Source organism: Lampris incognitus, chromosome 8 (genome assembly GCF_029633865.1).
Source record: "Lampris incognitus isolate fLamInc1 chromosome 8, fLamInc1.hap2, whole genome shotgun sequence".
NCBI lineage: Eukaryota > Metazoa > Chordata > Actinopteri > Lampriformes > Lampridae > Lampris > Lampris incognitus.
Window position 1 is genome coordinate 60,933,036 of NC_079218.1, and position 17,570 is coordinate 60,950,605.

General features: G+C 45.6%; 1 protein-coding gene across 7 annotated transcripts in view; it reads right to left on the bottom strand.

The window, feature by feature from the left end:
- LOC130116659 (platelet-derived growth factor receptor beta-like) overlaps nucleotides 1-17,570 on the bottom strand; it is a 143,236-nt gene that overhangs the window by 108,211 nt on the left and 17,455 nt on the right. For 5 of the 7 annotated variants that reach the window (XM_056284638.1, XM_056284641.1, XM_056284640.1 and 2 more), the window contains exons 1-3: nucleotides 13,057-13,212; nucleotides 12,369-12,564; nucleotides 1,921-2,181 (exon numbers count right to left, since the gene is read on the bottom strand). In XM_056284638.1, the coding sequence (XP_056140613.1) occupies nucleotides 1,921-2,181; nucleotides 12,369-12,564; nucleotides 13,057-13,206 (607 nt within the window). In that variant the 5' untranslated portion in view covers nucleotides 13,207-13,212. Of the gene's footprint in view, nucleotides 1-1,920; nucleotides 2,193-12,368; nucleotides 12,565-13,056; nucleotides 13,213-13,937; nucleotides 14,016-17,570 lie in introns of those variants that run through there. The other 2 variants (XM_056284639.1, XM_056284642.1) reach the window with 2 other exon arrangements.

Genomic DNA, 17,570 nt, shown 5'->3' on the forward strand with positions numbered 1-17,570 from the left:
GGTCATTCTTAACAGGTCATTCATACTTAAGTCATTCATACATAACAGGTCATTCTTACTTAACAGGTCATTCATACTGACCAAATCATTCATACTTAACAAGTCATTCTTAACAGGTCATTCATATTTAACAAGTCATTCATACTTAACAGGTCATTCTTACTTAACAAATAATTCATACTTAACAGGTAATTCATACTTAAGTCATTCATACTGAGCAAATCATTCATACTTAACAAATAATCCATACTTAACAAGTCGTTCATACTGAACAAATAATCCATACTTTACATGTTATTCATACTGAACAAATCACTCATACTTGACAAGTCATTCATACTGAACAAATAATTCATACTTTACAGGTTATTCATACTGAACAAATAATTCATACTTAACACGTCATTCATATTGAACAAATCATGCATACTGAACAAATCATTCATACTGAACAAGTCATTTGTACTGAACAAGTCATTCATACTTAAATAATTCATACTGAACAAATCAGTCACACTTGACAGTACAAACAGCTGCTGTTCACTGCCAACAACACACACCAAGTCCAACTGCACAATCCTGCATCATCTGCACTACTGACACGGACACACTGACCTCTGACCTGATGTCAGCCCTACATGTTTTAGACAGACAGACAGACGGATTGACAGACAGACAGACAGACAGACAGACGGATTGACAGACAGACAGACAGACGGATGGACGGATGGACGGACGGAGACACAGACAGACAGGGTTCGGTTCTGGGTCCTCTCCTTTTCTCCCTGTACACGACATCCCTGGGTTCTGTTATTCGCTTGCATGACTTCTCTTACCATTGTTATGCTGATGACACCCAGCTGATCTGGTCCTTCCCTCTCTCTGACACACAAGTAGAGACATGCATTGCTGTGTGCTTGACTGACATCTCAGAGTAGATGGCGACACACCACCTGAAGCTCAATCTGGACAAGACAGAGCTGATGTTCCTCCAGGGGAAAGGTTGCCCGCACCGGGACCTGCCCATCACCATTGACAACACCGTGGTGACGCCAACTCAGACTGTGAGGAATCTGGGTGTGATCCTGGACGACCACCTGTCGTTTGCTGCAAACGTTGCATCGGTTGCTCGCTCCTGCAGATTTCTCCTCTATAACATCAGGAGGATTCACCCATTCCTCACCAACGAGACGGCACAGGTGCTCATCCAGGCTCTGGTCATCTCCCGGCTGGACTACGGCAACTCCCTCCTTGCTGGCGCCCCGGCGTCTGGAGCTTGTTCAGAAAGCTGCAGCTCATCTGGTGTTCAACCGCCCTAAGTTCTCCCACACACCTCCCCTTCTCATGTCCCTACACTGGCTCCCAGTAGCTGCTCGCATCCAGTTTAAGACTCTGGTGCTACGCTACAGGGCAGTGAAAGGAACAGCTCCTTCCTATCTCCAGGCCATGGTCAAGCCCTATACCCCCACCCAACCACTTGGCTCTGCTGCCTCGGGACGCCTGGTTGCCCCGTCACTCAGAGGCCCCTGCTGCTGATCGACCCGGTCACGGCTCTTTTCTGTCCTGGCCCCACAGTGGTGGAATGAACTCCCCACTGATGTCAGGACAGCAGAGTCGCTGCCCATCTTTCAGCGCAGGTTGAAAATTCACCTCTTCAAGAACTACTACCCTGTTACTTGCTCTTACCACGTATTGTATTCGCTCATTGAAAAAACAATTAAAAAATCTCTTTCTTGCACTTTTACTTTAGCACTGGTTTTGCTCTTAGATGCTTGTTTAGATGCACTTATGACCTCTGATGACTAGTAGTTCTCCTGATCTCCTACGTTAAATGATGCACTTATTGTAAGTCGCTTTGGATAAAAGCGTCGGCTAAATGACTGTAATGTAATGTATGTATGTTCTGCCTTGTGTGCTCACCCACAATGCTGAAGACGTAGAACACATGAGATTCTCTCTCCTCCTCTGGCCCACTGGCCAGGCAGATGTAAGACGTGTCCTTCAGAGGACCTGTAAACCCCCTGCTGGGCTTGTAGCTTGTCCCGTTAGCAGGCCTTCTGCTGGGCCGTTCATAGAGGGTCACGTTGAGCTTCGGATCTGAGACCACACAGGGAATGGTGCCTTCCTCTCCCTCCTTCATCACAACACTAGGACCCATTGGAACGAACCATTCATCTGGACCTGGAGACACACTCACCACATCAAACCACACTGTAAGGTAAAGAAGAAGAACCATCAATACATTATCAACTTAAAAGGTAAAGAAGAGGAACCATAAATACATTATCAACTTAAAAGGTAAAGAAGAGGACCCATCAATACATTATCAACTTAAAAGGTAAAGAAGAAGAATCATCAATACATTATCAACTTAAAAGGTAAAGAAGAACCATCAATACATTATCAACTTAAAAGATAAAGAAGAATCATCAATACATTATCAACTTAAAAGGTAAAGAAGAGGACCCATAAATACATTATCAACTTAAAAGGTAAAGAAGAAGAATCATCAATACATTATCAACTTAAAAGGTAAAAAAGAGGAACCATAAATACATTATCAACTTAAAAGGTAAAGAAGAAGAACCATCAATACATTATCAACTTAAAAGGTAAAGAAGAGGAACCATAAATACATTATCAACTTAAAAGGTAAAGAAGAGGAACCATCAATACATTATCAACTTAAAAGGTAAAGAAGAAGAATCATCAATACATTATCAACTTAAAAGGTAAAGAAGAACCATCAATACATTATCAACTTAAAAGATAAAGAAGAATCATCAATACATTATCAACTTAAAAGGTAAAGAAGAGGACCCATAAATACATTATCAACTTAAAAGGTAAAGAAGAGGAACCATCAATACATTATCAACTTAAAAGGTAAAGAAGAAGAATCATCAATACATTATCAACTTAAAAGGTAAAGAAGAAGAACCATCAATACATTATCAACTTAAAAGGTAAAGAAGAGGAACCATAAATACATTATCAACTTAAAAGGTAAAGAAGAGGAACCATCAATACATTATCAACTTAAAAGGTAAAGAAGAAGAATCATCAATACATTATCAACTTAAAAGGTAAAGAAGAACCATCAATACATTATCAACTTAAAAGATAAAGAAGAATCATCAATACATTATCAACTTAAAAGGTAAAGAAGAGGACCCATAAATACATTATCAACTTAAAAGGTAAAGAAGAACCATTAATACATTATCAACTTAAAAGCTGGAGGAAGATTTAAAGCTACAATCCCAAACATTTACACTGAAATATGTATAACTCTGGTGTACTTAAGACAATAGTTAGTCCACAGTCTTGCTCGGCAACCAGACTAACTGTTGGCATCAAGTCTGGTCCACACTGTTGTTCAGCCAGTTCAAGCGCATCTATGTGACCAGGAATGCTCTTTTGACTGACATTCAAAATGACCGCTCACAGACCAACGATTTTATGCGAAGTTTAGCAGCGGTTAATTCTGAAATGGCACTACCATAAAAGTAGCCCCACAGGAAACTTCTTCACAGACGACAACTCAGCGACCTCAAGGTGAGGTGGTGGCGTGAACTGCTCAAACTGCCTCAAACCAAGTATTCACTCTGGGTCCTAAACTCTGTTTGTTATTACTGTTGGAAGAGGTTCTTGGGTTTTGGTTGCTGCCCTGGTATTGCTGCAAGAAGTTCGTTTCCTGGTGGACTGATAAAAACCAATGCACCCGTGTCATCCAGAACTCCGTGGACACTCTTGTGATACATGTGGACGGTTGGTGTCTGGTAGGACTTCACCATAAAAAATGACAGGGTGCATTGTGTTTACATCTTCATCATAACAGCCAGATGAGGAAGGAAGCAGGTTGTGTTGAGTTTGAGGAGGAAGTGAAGGTGTTGTGTCTAACCAGCAGATATGACATAACAAGCCGGTAGAAGACCTTTACCAACACATAGTACTACATCACCAGTAAAACATCAGTAAAACTCAGGTTCAACCAGATTTTATTGTTTGTTTCTGACACAACACTACTGACCCTCATTCACTCTGAATGGAACTCAGACAACACTCGCCTCACCAACACCTACATAGGACACACACTGGTCCAGTAAGGAAACCTCACAAACAGTCCCACAATCCATACAAAAAGTCCAACTGACATTAAAATACAAATATTTTGTTACAACAATGCATATCTACTCTGCATCTGGCCTGACTTTTGTTTCCTTTGGGACAAAAATCATGACCCAAATTGAAAAAATGGGCATCTTCATTTTTTTGTTCTCGTGAGGGCACCCCCTATCTCAGTTTCTAGTTGCAGGCATGGATTTGGTCTTCTATTTATGTAGATGGAGAATAGCCAATCAACACATGCTGTTTTGAGCATGGGTTTTATTTCAGGGTCATTCCTCAGAACAGGGTCAGTAGCCTCACCACAAAACAACCGAATGTGTACCTCACCAAGTTTAGCTAACACTATCCTGCAGGGTCAAAGTTTACATGTTGTGCAGCTGGGTGCCATAACGGGGAGTCCCTGTAGGGTCCAAAGGTGAATGGTACAGGTTTTTAGAGAAGGGGTAAGATACTCAGGGAATGGGTAAGTTTTTTAAGAAATGTGAGAGGTTTAGGGAATGGGTGAGGATTTGAGGGAAGTGTGTCACATCAGAGTTTCCGGTGTGAAGTTGTAGCCTTCACTTTGCTCCATTGCGCTTCATCCACTGGACTCAGACACAAAATGGCCTCTGTTCTCACTGCCAGCAGGACAAAGGTAAGTACTTGAACTTTTTTGGACCTGACGTTAATCCTCACGCATCTAAAGGTCCGGCTCAAAGACCATGTATAGTAGTGGGGTGTGGTTTAGCCTCAGCTGAAGGCAGAGAGAGAGGAGGCCGTGAGTCGTAGAAGAGAAAACGCAATAGCAAGAGTGAGTGATGCGCATCCTCTGGTGTGTCAAACAACTAACATGTCCTTTCTATTCTGCAGTGAGGCTGGGTCCTGGACTGACACTGACACAAATGCATGGGAACACAAGCACACACGGAAAGGAGACAGAGAAGTCGACACCGCTCTCAGATACAGAGAGAGAGAGCGGCAAGGAGGCTTCAGCACCAGAGTGAACCAGGATTTGATGGCCTGTATCCACTAAAGCCTAACATATACCCCATTGCTTCAGGGGGTATATGTGACAGTTGGAACTGCCAGTTTGCATGGGCTAGCAGTTAGCTTATCCTGCCCTGCTTCCATGTCCTGTTGGACCGCCCTCTGTGTTTCCTCCTCGGGCACAGCTCCAGGCAGGGCCGTGGTCCCTGGGCCCACAGGATGCAGCAGACCAAGCTCTCCCAGCCAATCCAGCGCCAGCTCTCCCAGCTGTCACACGAAGACACAAACTTAGATGCAGATGTAACCTGCACAACAGGGGAATGGGCCTATGCTTGCGCAGGGACAGTTTACAGTCTAATGTCTAAGTTCAGTGGAGATTGGTGTAGGTTTTTTTCTAGACCAGATTCTAGTACTCACCCCAAAGACAACACACACACTCGTGGGTATAGTTTACAATAAAAAAACAATTTATTTCAACAGTTCAAAGTCAAGTTATTTCAATATCAATACTAAATGAGATGTGTTATATATATATATATATATATATATATATATATATATATATATATATATTTTACTCTATTATACTTTTTAAAAAGTTCTTCATAATATTCTATTTATTGTCTATATCTATCTATATTCTATTTTATATCCTTCTAATATATTACTGATGCAGCCATATTCTACATTAACAAATTAAACAAAATAATCCAAAATAAAGTATGAGTGCACTCAAAGAAAATAATAAAGACACAGACATAGACAAAGACACTGCATGGAGGGTACTGGGTAAGGCCGCGGCAGTGCCATATTCCCACACCAGTAGTGGGTGAGGCTGTTGCTTATGTGAATTCGCACCGCCATCTTCCCACACCGGAGGCTGGAAAATAAATGTTATCTTGGGGAGAGTGATCTATGGCTGATGAGTCGGGGAAGCATTCAGATCACCCCCGCGGGCAGCCGAAGGGGAGTGCAACAGCACCCTCAGGAGAGCCCAGTCATCTGCCTGCTGAGCAGCCAGCTCTTGCTGGGCTTGGGTTTGTTTTTGCTGCATAAATGCCTAGCTCTCCTGGAGGTCAATGATTTGTTGGAGGAGTCACCCCAGTGGAGTGTCTTGTGGCTCCATCCGTCACCCATACGGGCCACAACTTGTGTTGTGTGCAGAATGGAGGACGGAAACAGTTTAAGCAGAACAGAGGTTTTATTTGATATAAAGTCTCTTGCACGCTCCCCACATAGCAATAATGCTGTGGCCCAGACCCGGCCCACATCGACACTTTCATCTGGCCCGTATACCGTGTGGAATGATGGCACTTGGGTGGTCCGCTCTCGTTTGCCAGATCTGGGCCAGAACCAAGCCATAGCAATGCCGCATGTGCCACATATTTGCCAGAGGTGGCCCATATCTGTTTTGTGATATTTGGGCCATACTCACCATTTACCACACGGGCCACTTCAGGCTCACATCCAGACCACATGTTGCCCAGAGCACCACATCTTTGCCAGAAAAGGCCCACATGTGATTTGGCATATTTGGGCCATATGTGCTGTTATACATGTGGGCCACTTCAGGCTCACATCCATGTTGTCAGGGCCAGAAGAAGGCCAGCAGTGCCGCATCACTGCCTGAAGTGGCCCAGATCTGGAAGCTGTCTGGGGAAGGGAGATGGACCATACCGGCACTTAAGCAAGGGGGTATATGTTAGGCTTTAGTGGATACAGGCCATCAAATCCTGGTTCGGCCTGGGGCATTTGGTAGAGGCGTCAATGGTGTAAATTCAGTGTGTGCATGGGGGTATTCACAAGCGTTGAGTGGCGGCCATCAAAATCAGATAGTGGGGAGAAAGCATAGAGGGCAGCCCCCCCGGTTAGTTCCCGCCTGTCGCAGCCCCTGTTATTAAGCCAAGATTGGTCAGGGTTTGATGACGTGGTTAGAGACAGTGGGGCCATGACAGCGACAGCCAGGGTGGTGTGAGTGGTGCATGGTGTTAAGCGGTGATGCAAGCTCACCCAGGTCGGGGGGGGGGGAGATAAACCATGGCTTCAACAGTCTGCCCAGTGGACTCCCCCCTATTGAGCAGACTCAGGATGACACTGGGCTTCACCTTTGACCGTGTGATGATGATCATCGGCCAACAGGTGCATCAAAGTTGAATCAGTTAGGGGCGTCTGGAGGGCGTGGTGGTCTATTCCCTTGCCTACCAACACGGGGCTCTCCGGTTCGAATCCCCGTGTTACCTCCGGCTTGGTCAGGCGTCCCTACAGACACAATTGGTCATGTCTGCGGTGGAAACGGATGTGGGTATGTGTCCTGGTCACTGCACTAGCGCCTCCTCTGGTCGGTCAGGGAACTTGTTCAGGGGGGAGGGGAAACTGGGGGGAATAGCGTGATCCTCCCACGCGCTACGTCCCCCTGGCGAAACTCCTCACTGTCAGGTAAAAAGAAGCGGCTGGTGACTCCACATGTATGGGAGGAGACGTGGTAGTCTGCAGCCCTCCCGGGATCAGCAGAGGGGGTGGAGCAGAGACCGGGACGGCTCGGAAGAAAGGGTAATTAGCCAAGTACAAAAGAAGGCTGAATCAGTTCATCTGGACACAACGTTTAGTGGGAGAAACGTTTCATCATCATCTAAGTGACCTCTTCAGTCTCACCTGACTGCAGGCGTCCCCACCCTTATACACAATACAGTGACTGCAGGTGTCCCCACCCTTATAAACAATACAGTGACTGCAGGCGTCCCCACCCTTATACACAATACAGTGACTGCAGGTGTCCCCACCCTTATAAACAATACAGTGGCTGCAGGTGTCCCCACCCTTATAAACAATACAGTGACTGTAGGTGTCCCCACCCTTATACACAATACAGTGACTGTAGGTGTCCCCACCCTTATAAACAATACAGTGACTGCAGGTGTCCCCACCCTTATAAACAATACAGTGGCTGCAGGTACCCCACCCTTATAAACAATACAGTGACTGCAGGTGTCCCCACCCTTATAAACAATACAGTGACTGCAGGTACCCCACCCTTATAAACAATACAGTGACTGCAGGTGTCCCACCCTTATAAACAATACAGTGGCTGCAGGTGTCCCCACCCTTATAAACAATACAGTGACTGCAGGTGTCCCCACCCTTATAAACAATACAGTGACTGCAGGTGTCCCCACCCTTATAAACAATACAGTGACTGCAGGTACCCCCACCCTTATAAACAATACAGTGGCTGCAGGTACCCCACCCTTATAAACAATATAGTGACTGCAGGTGTCCCCACCCTTATAAACAATACAGTGACTGCAGGTGTCCCCACCCTTATAAACAATACAGTGACTGCAGGTGTCCCCACCCTTATAAACAATACAGTGGCTGCAGGTACCCCACCCTTATAAACAATACAGTGACTGCAGGTACCCCCACCCTTATAAACAATACAGTGACTGCAGGTACCCCACCCTTATAAACAATACGGTGACTGCAGGTACCCCCACCCTTATAAACAATACAGTGACTGTAGGTACCCCCACCCTTATAAACAATACAGTGACTGCAGGTACCCCACCCTTATAAACAATACAGTGACTGTAGGTGTCCCCACCCTTATACACAATACAGTGACTGTAGGTGTCCCCACCCTTATACACAATACAGTGACTGCAGGTGTCCCCACCCTTATACACAATACAGTGACTGCAGGTGTCCCCACCCTTATAAACAATACAGTGGCTGCAGGTACCCCACCCTTATAAACAATACAGTGACTGCAGGTGTCCCCACCCTTATAAACAATACAGTGACTGCAGGTGTCCCCACCCTTATAAACAATACAGTGGCATAACGACCCAAACCAACGAGCGGGTTAATATGCAGATATGGGCGTGGCCTTTAACTAGAGTGACAGTGGCCATGTGTGGTGTTCACATGTGTGGTATTCACAGAGGGTTGGGGAATGTTACAATCACAGCATTGTAAGATGTCAACAGAAGAAGAGGGAACGACCATCCCTGAAACAGGGGGGGGGGGTGGGCTAAGAGTACATCTGTCTGTCTGTCTGTCTGTCTGTCTGTCTGTCTGTCTGTCTATAGAAAGGAGTGACTTAAGAAAGCTACTAGGATGAGAAATCACAGCAGTGAGACAGCACTGTGATCAGACCAGAAGAGTGGATCACATAGCATCCTCATGGGGATCAACACTAGACCAGCTGTAAGGACATCAGTTACCACAGACGGCTAGTCATTAACGGTCAGCAAGTCATTAACCGTAAGCTAGTCATTAACGGTCAGCAAGTCATTAACCGTCAGCTAGTCATTAACAGTCAGCAAGTCATTAACCGTCAGCTAGTCATTAACAGTCAGCAAGTCATTAATCATCAGCTAGTCATTAACAGTCAGCAAGTCATTAACCATCAGCTAGTCATTAACAGTCGGCAAGTCATTAACCGTCAGCTAGTCATTAACCGTCAGCTAGTCATTAACAGTCAGCAAGTCATTAACCGTCAGCTAGTCATTAACCGTCAGCAAGTCATTAACCATCAGCTAGTCATTAACGGTCAGCAAGTCATTAACCGTCAGCAAGTCATTAACCATCAGCAAGTCATTAACCATCAGCTAGTCATTAACGGTCAGCAAGTCATTAACCGTAAGCTAGTCATTAACGGTCAGCAAGTCATTAACCGTCAGCTAGTCATTAACAGTCAGCAAGTCATTAACCGTCAGCTAGTCATTAACAGTCAGCAAGTCATTAATCATCAGCTAGTCATTAACAGTCAGCAAGTCATTAACCGTCAGCTAGTCATTAACAGTCGGCAAGTCATTAACCGTCAGCTAGTCATTAACCGTCAGCTAGTCATTAACAGTCAGCAAGTCATTAACCGTCAGCTAGTCATTAACCGTCAGCAAGTCATTAACCATCAGCTAGTCATTAACGGTCAGCAAGTCATTAACCGTCAGCAAGTCATTAACCATCAGCAAGTCATTAACCATCAGCTAGTCATTAACGGTCAGCAAGTCATTAACCGTCAGCAAGTCATTAACCATCAGCTAGTCATTAACGGTCAGCAAGTCATTAACCGTCAGCAAGTCATTAACCATCAGCAAGTCATTAACAGTGAGCAAGTCATTAACCGTCAGCTAGTCATTAACAGTCAGCAAGTCATTAACCATCAGCTAGTCATTAACAGTCAGCAAGTCATTAACCGTCAGCTAGTCATTAACAGTCAGCAAGTCATTAATCATCAGCTAGTCATTAACAGTCAGCAAGTCATTAAGTCAGCTAGTCATTAACAATCAGCAAGTCATTAACCGTCAGCTAGTCATTAACAGTCAGCAAGTCATTAACGATCAGCAAGCCATTAACCATCAGCTAGTCATTAACCGTCAGCAAGTCATTAACCATCAGCTAGTCATTAACAGTCAGCAAGTCATTAACGTCAGCAAGTCATTAACCATTAGCTCGTCATTAACAGTCAGTAAGACATTAACGGTCAGCAAGTCATTAACATTCAGCAAGTCATTAACCATCAGCTAGTCATTAACCGTCAGCAAGTCATTTACCGTCAGCTAGTCATTAACGTCAGCAAGTCATTAACCATTAGCTCGTCATTAACAGTCAGTAAGACATTAACAGTCAGCAAGTCATTAACGTCAGCAAGTCATTAACCATTAGCTCGTCATTAACAGTCAGTAAGACATTAACGGTCAGCAAGTCATTAACATTCAGCAAGTCATTAACCGTCAGCAAGTCATTAACCGTCAGCTAGTCATTAACCGTCAGCAAGTCATTAACCATCAGCAAGTCATTAACCATCAGCAAGTCATTAACAGTCAGCTAGTCATTAACAGTAAACCAGCTGTAAGGACATCAGTTACCACAGTCAGCAAGTCATTAACCGTCAGCTAGTCATTAACAGTCAGCAAGTCATTAACAGTCAGTAAATCATTAACCGTCAGCTAGTCATTAAGTCAACAAGTCATTAACCATCAGCTAGTCATTAAGTCAACAAGTCATTAACCATCAGCTAGTCATCAACAGTCAGAAAGTCATTAACCATCAGCAAGTCATTAACCATCAGCAAGTCATTAACAGTGAGCAAGTCATTAACAGTGAGCAAGTCATTAACCGTCAGCTAGTCATTAACCATCAGCTAGTCATTAACAGTCAGCAAGTCATTAACCATCAGCAAGTCATTAACAGTGAGCAAGTCATTAACAGTGAGCAAGTCATTAACCATCAGCTAGTCATTAACCGTCAGCAAGTCATTAACCATCAGCTAGTCATTAACAGTCAGCAAGTCATTAGCAGTCAGCAAGTCATTAACCATCAGCTAGTCATTAACAGTCAGCAAGCCATTAACTGTCAGCAAGTCATTAACAGTCAGCAAGTCATTAACAGTCAGTCATTAACAGTATATCAGCTGTCTGGAGATCAGGTACCACAGTCAGTAAGTCATTAACCGTCAGCAAGTCATTAACCATCAGCTAGTCATTAACAGTCAGCAAGTCATTAGCAGTCAGCAAGTCATTAACCATCAGCTAGTCATTAACAGTCAGCAAGTCATTAACCATCAGCTAGTCATTAACAGTCAGCAAGTCATTAACAGTCAGCAAGTCATTAACCGTCAGCAAGTCATTAACCGTCAGTCATTAACACTAAACCAGCTGTAAGGACATCAGTTACCACAGTCAGCAAGTCATTAACCGTCAGCAAGTCATTAACAGTAAATCAGCTGTATGGCGCTCAGGTACCACAGTCGGTAAGCCATTAACTGTCAGCAAGTCATTAACAGTCAGCAAGTCATTAACAGTCAGTCATTAACAGTATATCAGCTGTCTGGAGATCAGGTACCACAGTCAGTAAGTCATTAACCGTCAGCAAGTCATTAACAGTCAGCAAGTTATTAACCATCAGCAAGTCATTAGCAGTCAGTCATTAACAGTAAACCAGCTGTCTGGAGATCAGGTACCACAGTCAGTAAGTCATTAACAGTCAGCAAGTCATTAACAGTCAGTCATTAACAGTAAATCAGCTGTCTGGAGATCAGGTACCACAGTCAGTAAGTCATTAAAAGTCAGTAAGTCATTAACAGTCAGTAGGTCATTAACCGTCAGCAAGTCGTTAACAGTCAGTAAGTCATTAGCAGTAAATCAGCTGTCTGGAGATCAGGTACCACAGTCAGTAGGTCAAAGGTCAGAGCCCCGAACACTCCTGTGTCATCTGGAGGATTCTAGATGGAGCCTTGCTCAAAGGTAGCTGGTTTGGTAGTTCCTCACCTTGTCCAGGTATGAAGATGTCCACCGTCCTGCTCTGCTCAGATGAAGCCTCCTCACACACATAGCTGCCGGAGTTCCTCCAGGAGGCGCCATGGAGACGCAGGACGCTGCGGGTTCCCTGATTCTCCACTGAAACGCCCTCCAGCAGGAAATCCTGAGGAAGACGCCAGGTCACCCTGTCCCACCCCGAACACACCTGCAGGGAGGACACCGCACCCGTCTGTCTGTCACCGATCTACTGATCATCACTTTATCTGTCTGTCTGTCTGTCTGTCTGTCTGGAGCCGCTAGTTGGCTCATGTTTTCTGAGAGTTGTTGTATTGAGCAGCATCTGGTCTTACTCTTACAGTTATACTTCACCTTTTCATGTACAAACCCCAATACCAATGAAGTTGGGACGTTGTGTAAAAGGTGAATAAAAACAGAATACAATGATTTACAAATCCTTTTCCACCTATATTCAATTGAATACACTACAAAGACAAGATATTTAATGTTCAAACTGATAAACTTTATTTCTTTTTTGCAAATATTCACTCATTGTGAATGTGATGCCTGCAAGTCAGCAGTACTCTGGTACTTATACACACACATGATGATGAAGATGATGGTGGTACTTATACTCAGTCAGCAGTAGTTGTGTGGTATGCTATTTATCAGGCAGTTAGCAGTACTTTGATGGACTCACGAGTGTGACGGAAGAGTTCTGGTTGAGGACCAATTCAGAGACAGAGGGAGTCAACTCCAGAGCAGCACCCCCCTCTAGACACACCAGAAGAAGGCCTGACAGACAAATGCATGGACAAATGAGAGACAGCTCAGCAGAGGACAGACTCATTAATAGATAGACGAGAGACAGGTCAGCAGAGGACAGACTCATTAATAGATAGACGAGAGACAGATCAGCAGAGGACAGACTCATTAATAGATAGATGAGAGACAGGCCAGCAGAGGACAGACTCATTAATAGATAGATGAGAGACAGATCAGCAGAGGACAGACTCATTAATAGATAGATGAGAGACAGGCCAGCAGAGGACAGACTCATTAATAGATAGATGAGAGACAGGCCAGCAGAGGACAGACTCATTAATAGATAGATGAGAGACAGGCCAGCAGAGGACAGACTCATTAATAGATAGATGAGAGACAGATCAGCAGAGGACAGACTCATTAATAGATAGATGAGAGACAGGCCAGCAGAGGACAGACTCATTAATAGATAGATGAGAGACAGGCCAGCAGAGGACAGACTCATTAATAGATAGATGAGAGACAGGCCAGCAGAGGACAGACTTATTAATAGATAGATGAGAGACAGATCAGCAGAGGACAGACTCATTAATAGATAGATGAGAGACAGGTCAGCAGAGGACAGACTCATTAATAGATAGATGAGAGACAGATCAGCAGAGGACAGACTCATTAATAGATAGATGAGAGACAGGCCAGCAGAGGACAGAGTCATTAATAGATAGATGAGAGACAGGCCAGCAGAGGACAGACTCATTAATAGATAGATGAGAGACAGGCCAGCAGAGGACAGACTTATTAATAGATAGGACCCACCCAGAAGCAGCAGAGATGACGTCAGTCTCTGAAGACAGCTGGACGACATGATGTCCACCTCAGGCTCTACTGCCGTTTCTACTGAGTGAGAATGGAGACAGAGAGCAGCTTCATGTCATGTGGTTCTGCTGGAAGACAAGACACCATGTCTTCTGCACTTCATCCAACTGCTGCACAGCACAGCAGGCAGACACACACCACCACCACCACCACCACCACCACCACCACGGCACACCATCCCCTCCTGCAATGACTGTGTGTCTGTGTGTGTGTGTGTCTGTCTGTGTGTGTGTGTGTGGGTGTGTGTCTGTGTGTGTGTGTGTGTGTGTGTGTGTGTGTGTGTGTGTGTGTGTGTGTGTGTGTGTGTGTGTGTGTGTGTGTGGGAGGTAAGGGGGAGGGCTACTTTCCAGTAGACAAAGCCAAACGACCAATCAGAATGTGTATGATGGGCTCTCAGCCAATGAGAGCTGGGTGTCTCGGGGCAGCAGGCCCGTCAGCGTCCCGCTAAAAGCAAACAGACACACAGTGTCTGCGTGTCGTGTCGTGTCGTGTCGTGTCGTGTCGTGTCGTGTTGTGTTGTGTCTCAGCAGCAGTATGAGACGGGGTCTGAATCCCACGGAAACAAACACAAAACAAAGAAAACAGCTTTGGACATTTCCACTGCTGGACCCTCCAGCAACTCAAAGCATCTGTGTGTGTGGGTGTGGGTGTGTAGGTGTGTGGGTGGTTGTGTGTGTGTGGGTGTGTGGGTAGGTGAGTCGGTGTTTGTATGTGTGTGTGTGTGGGTGTTTGTGTGTGGGGTGTGTGTGTGGGTGTGAATGGGTGTTTGTGTGTGGGGTGGAATGGGTGTTTGTGTGTGGGTGTGTAGGTGTGTGGGTGGTTGTGTGTGTGTGGGTGTGTGGGTAGGTGAGTCGGTGTTTGTATGTGTGTGTGTGTGGGTGTTTGTGTGTGGGGTGTGTGTGTGGGTGTGAATGGGTGTTTGTGTGTGGGGTGGAATGGGTGTTTGTGTGTGGGTGTGAATGGGTGTTTGTGTGTGGGGTGGAGTGTGGGTGGGTGTTTGTGTGTGTGCGTGGCGGGGGGTGAGTGGGTGTTTGTGCGTATGGGGGAGTGGGTGTTTGTGTGGGGGGGTGAGTGGGTGTTTGTGCGTATGGGGGGGTGGGTGTTTGTGTGGGGGGGTGAGTGGGTGTTTGTGTGTGTGGGGGGGTGGAAGGGGAGGGCTATGGGTGGGTGAGTGGGCGTTTGTGTGTGTATGTGTGGGGGTGTTTGTGTGTTGGGGGTGGGGAGGGTGAGTGGGTGTTTGTGTGTGGGGGTTGGGTGAGTGGGTGTTTGTGTGTGTGTGTTGGTGATGTGGAGGTGGGTGGGTGAGTAGGTGTTTGTGTGTGTGTGGGGTGAGTGGGTGTTTGTGTGTGTGTGTTGGGGATGTGGAGGTGGGTGGGTGAGTGTGTATGTGGGGGGGGGTGAGTGGGTGTTTGTGTGTGTGTGTTGGGGATGTGGAGGTGGGTGTGTGTGTGTGTGTGGGGTGGGTGTGTGGGGTGAGTGGGTGTGTGTGTGTGTGTGAGGTGGGTGTGTGGGGTGGGTGTGTGGGGTGGGTGTGTGGGGTGGGTGTGTGGGGTGGGTGTGTGGGGTGGGTGTGTGGGGTGAGTGGGTGTGTGTGTGTGTGTGGGGTGGGTGTGTGGGGTGGGTGTGTGGGGTGGGTGGGTGGGTGGGTGGGTGAGATCTGCAGCGTTGGTCAAATGCCTGTGAGGCAGTGTGCAGTGTGAATACTGATACTGTGTCCTACATGAGTGAGACTCAGCTACCGTTAGAGAGGTGTGTACCACATCCTCATCATCATCATCATCAGGTGGTGTGTACCACATCCTCATCATCATCATCATCAGGTGGTGTGTACCACATCCTCATCATCATCATCATCAGGTGTGTACCACATCCTCATCATCATCATCATCAGGTGGTGTGTACCACATCCTCATCATCATCAGGTGTGTACCACATCCTCATCATCATCATCATCAGGTGGTGTGTACCACATCCTCATCACCATCAGGTGTGTACCACATCATCATCATCATCATCAGGTGGTGTGTACCACATCCTCATCATCATCATCATCAGGTGTGTACCACATCCTCATCATCATCATCATCAGGTGTGTACCACATCCTCATCATCATCATCAGGTGTGTACCACATCCTCATCATCATCAGGTGTGTACCACATCATCATCATCAGGTGTGTACCACATCATCATCAGGTGTGTACCACATCATCATCATCAGGTGTGTACCACATCATCATCATCAGGTGTGTACCACATCATCATCAGGTGTGTACCACATCATCATCAGGAGGTGTGTACCACATCATCATCAGGTGTGTACCACATCATCATCATCAGGTGTGTACCACATCATCATCATCAGGTGTGTACCACATCATCATCAGGTGTGTACCACATCATCATCATCAGGTGTGTACCACATCATCATCATCAGGTGTGTACCACATCATCATCAGGTGTGTACCACATCATCATCAGGAGGTGTGTACCACATCATCATCAGGTGTGTACCACATCATCATCATCAGGTGTGTACCACATCATCATCATCAGGTGTGTACCACATCATCATCAGGTGTGTACCACATCATCATCAGGTGTGTACCACATCATCATCATCAGGTGTGTACCACATCATCATCAGGTGTGTACCACATCATCATCAGGTGTGTACCACATCATCATCATCAGGTGTGTACCACATCATCATCAGGTGTGTACCACATCATCAGGAGGTGTGTACCACATCATCATCATCAGGTGTGTACCACATCATCATCAGGTGTGTACCACATCATCATCATCAGGTGTGTACCACATCATCATCATCATCAGGTGTGTACCACATCATCATCATCAGGTGTGTACCACATCATCATCATCAGGTGTGTACCACATCATCATCATCAGGTGTGTACCACATCATCAGGAGGTGTGTACCACATCATCATCATCAGGTGTGTACCACATCATCATCATCAGGTGTGTACCACATCATCATCAGGTGTGTACCACATCATCATCAGGAGGTGTGTACCACATCATCATCAGGAGGTGTGTACCACATCATCATCATCAGGTGTGTACCACATCATCATCATCAGGTGTGTACCACATCATCATCAGGTGTGTACCACATCATCAGGAGGTGTGTACCACATCATCATCAGATGTGTACCACATCATCATCATCAGGTGTGTACCACATCATCATCATCAGGTGTGTACCACATCATCATCATCATCAGGTGTGTACCACATCATCATCATCAGGTGTGTACCACATCATCATCATCAGGTGTGTACCACATCATCATCATCATCAGGTGTGTACCACATCATCATCATCAGGTGTGTACCACATCATCATCATCAGGTGTGTACCACATCATCAGGAGGTGTGTACCACATCATCATCATCAGGTGTGTACCACATCATCATCATCAGGTGTGTACCACATCATCATCAGGTGTGTACCACATCATCAGGAGGTGTGTACCACATCATCATCATCAGGTGTGTACCACATCATCATCAGGTGTGTACCACATCATCATCATCAGGTGTGTA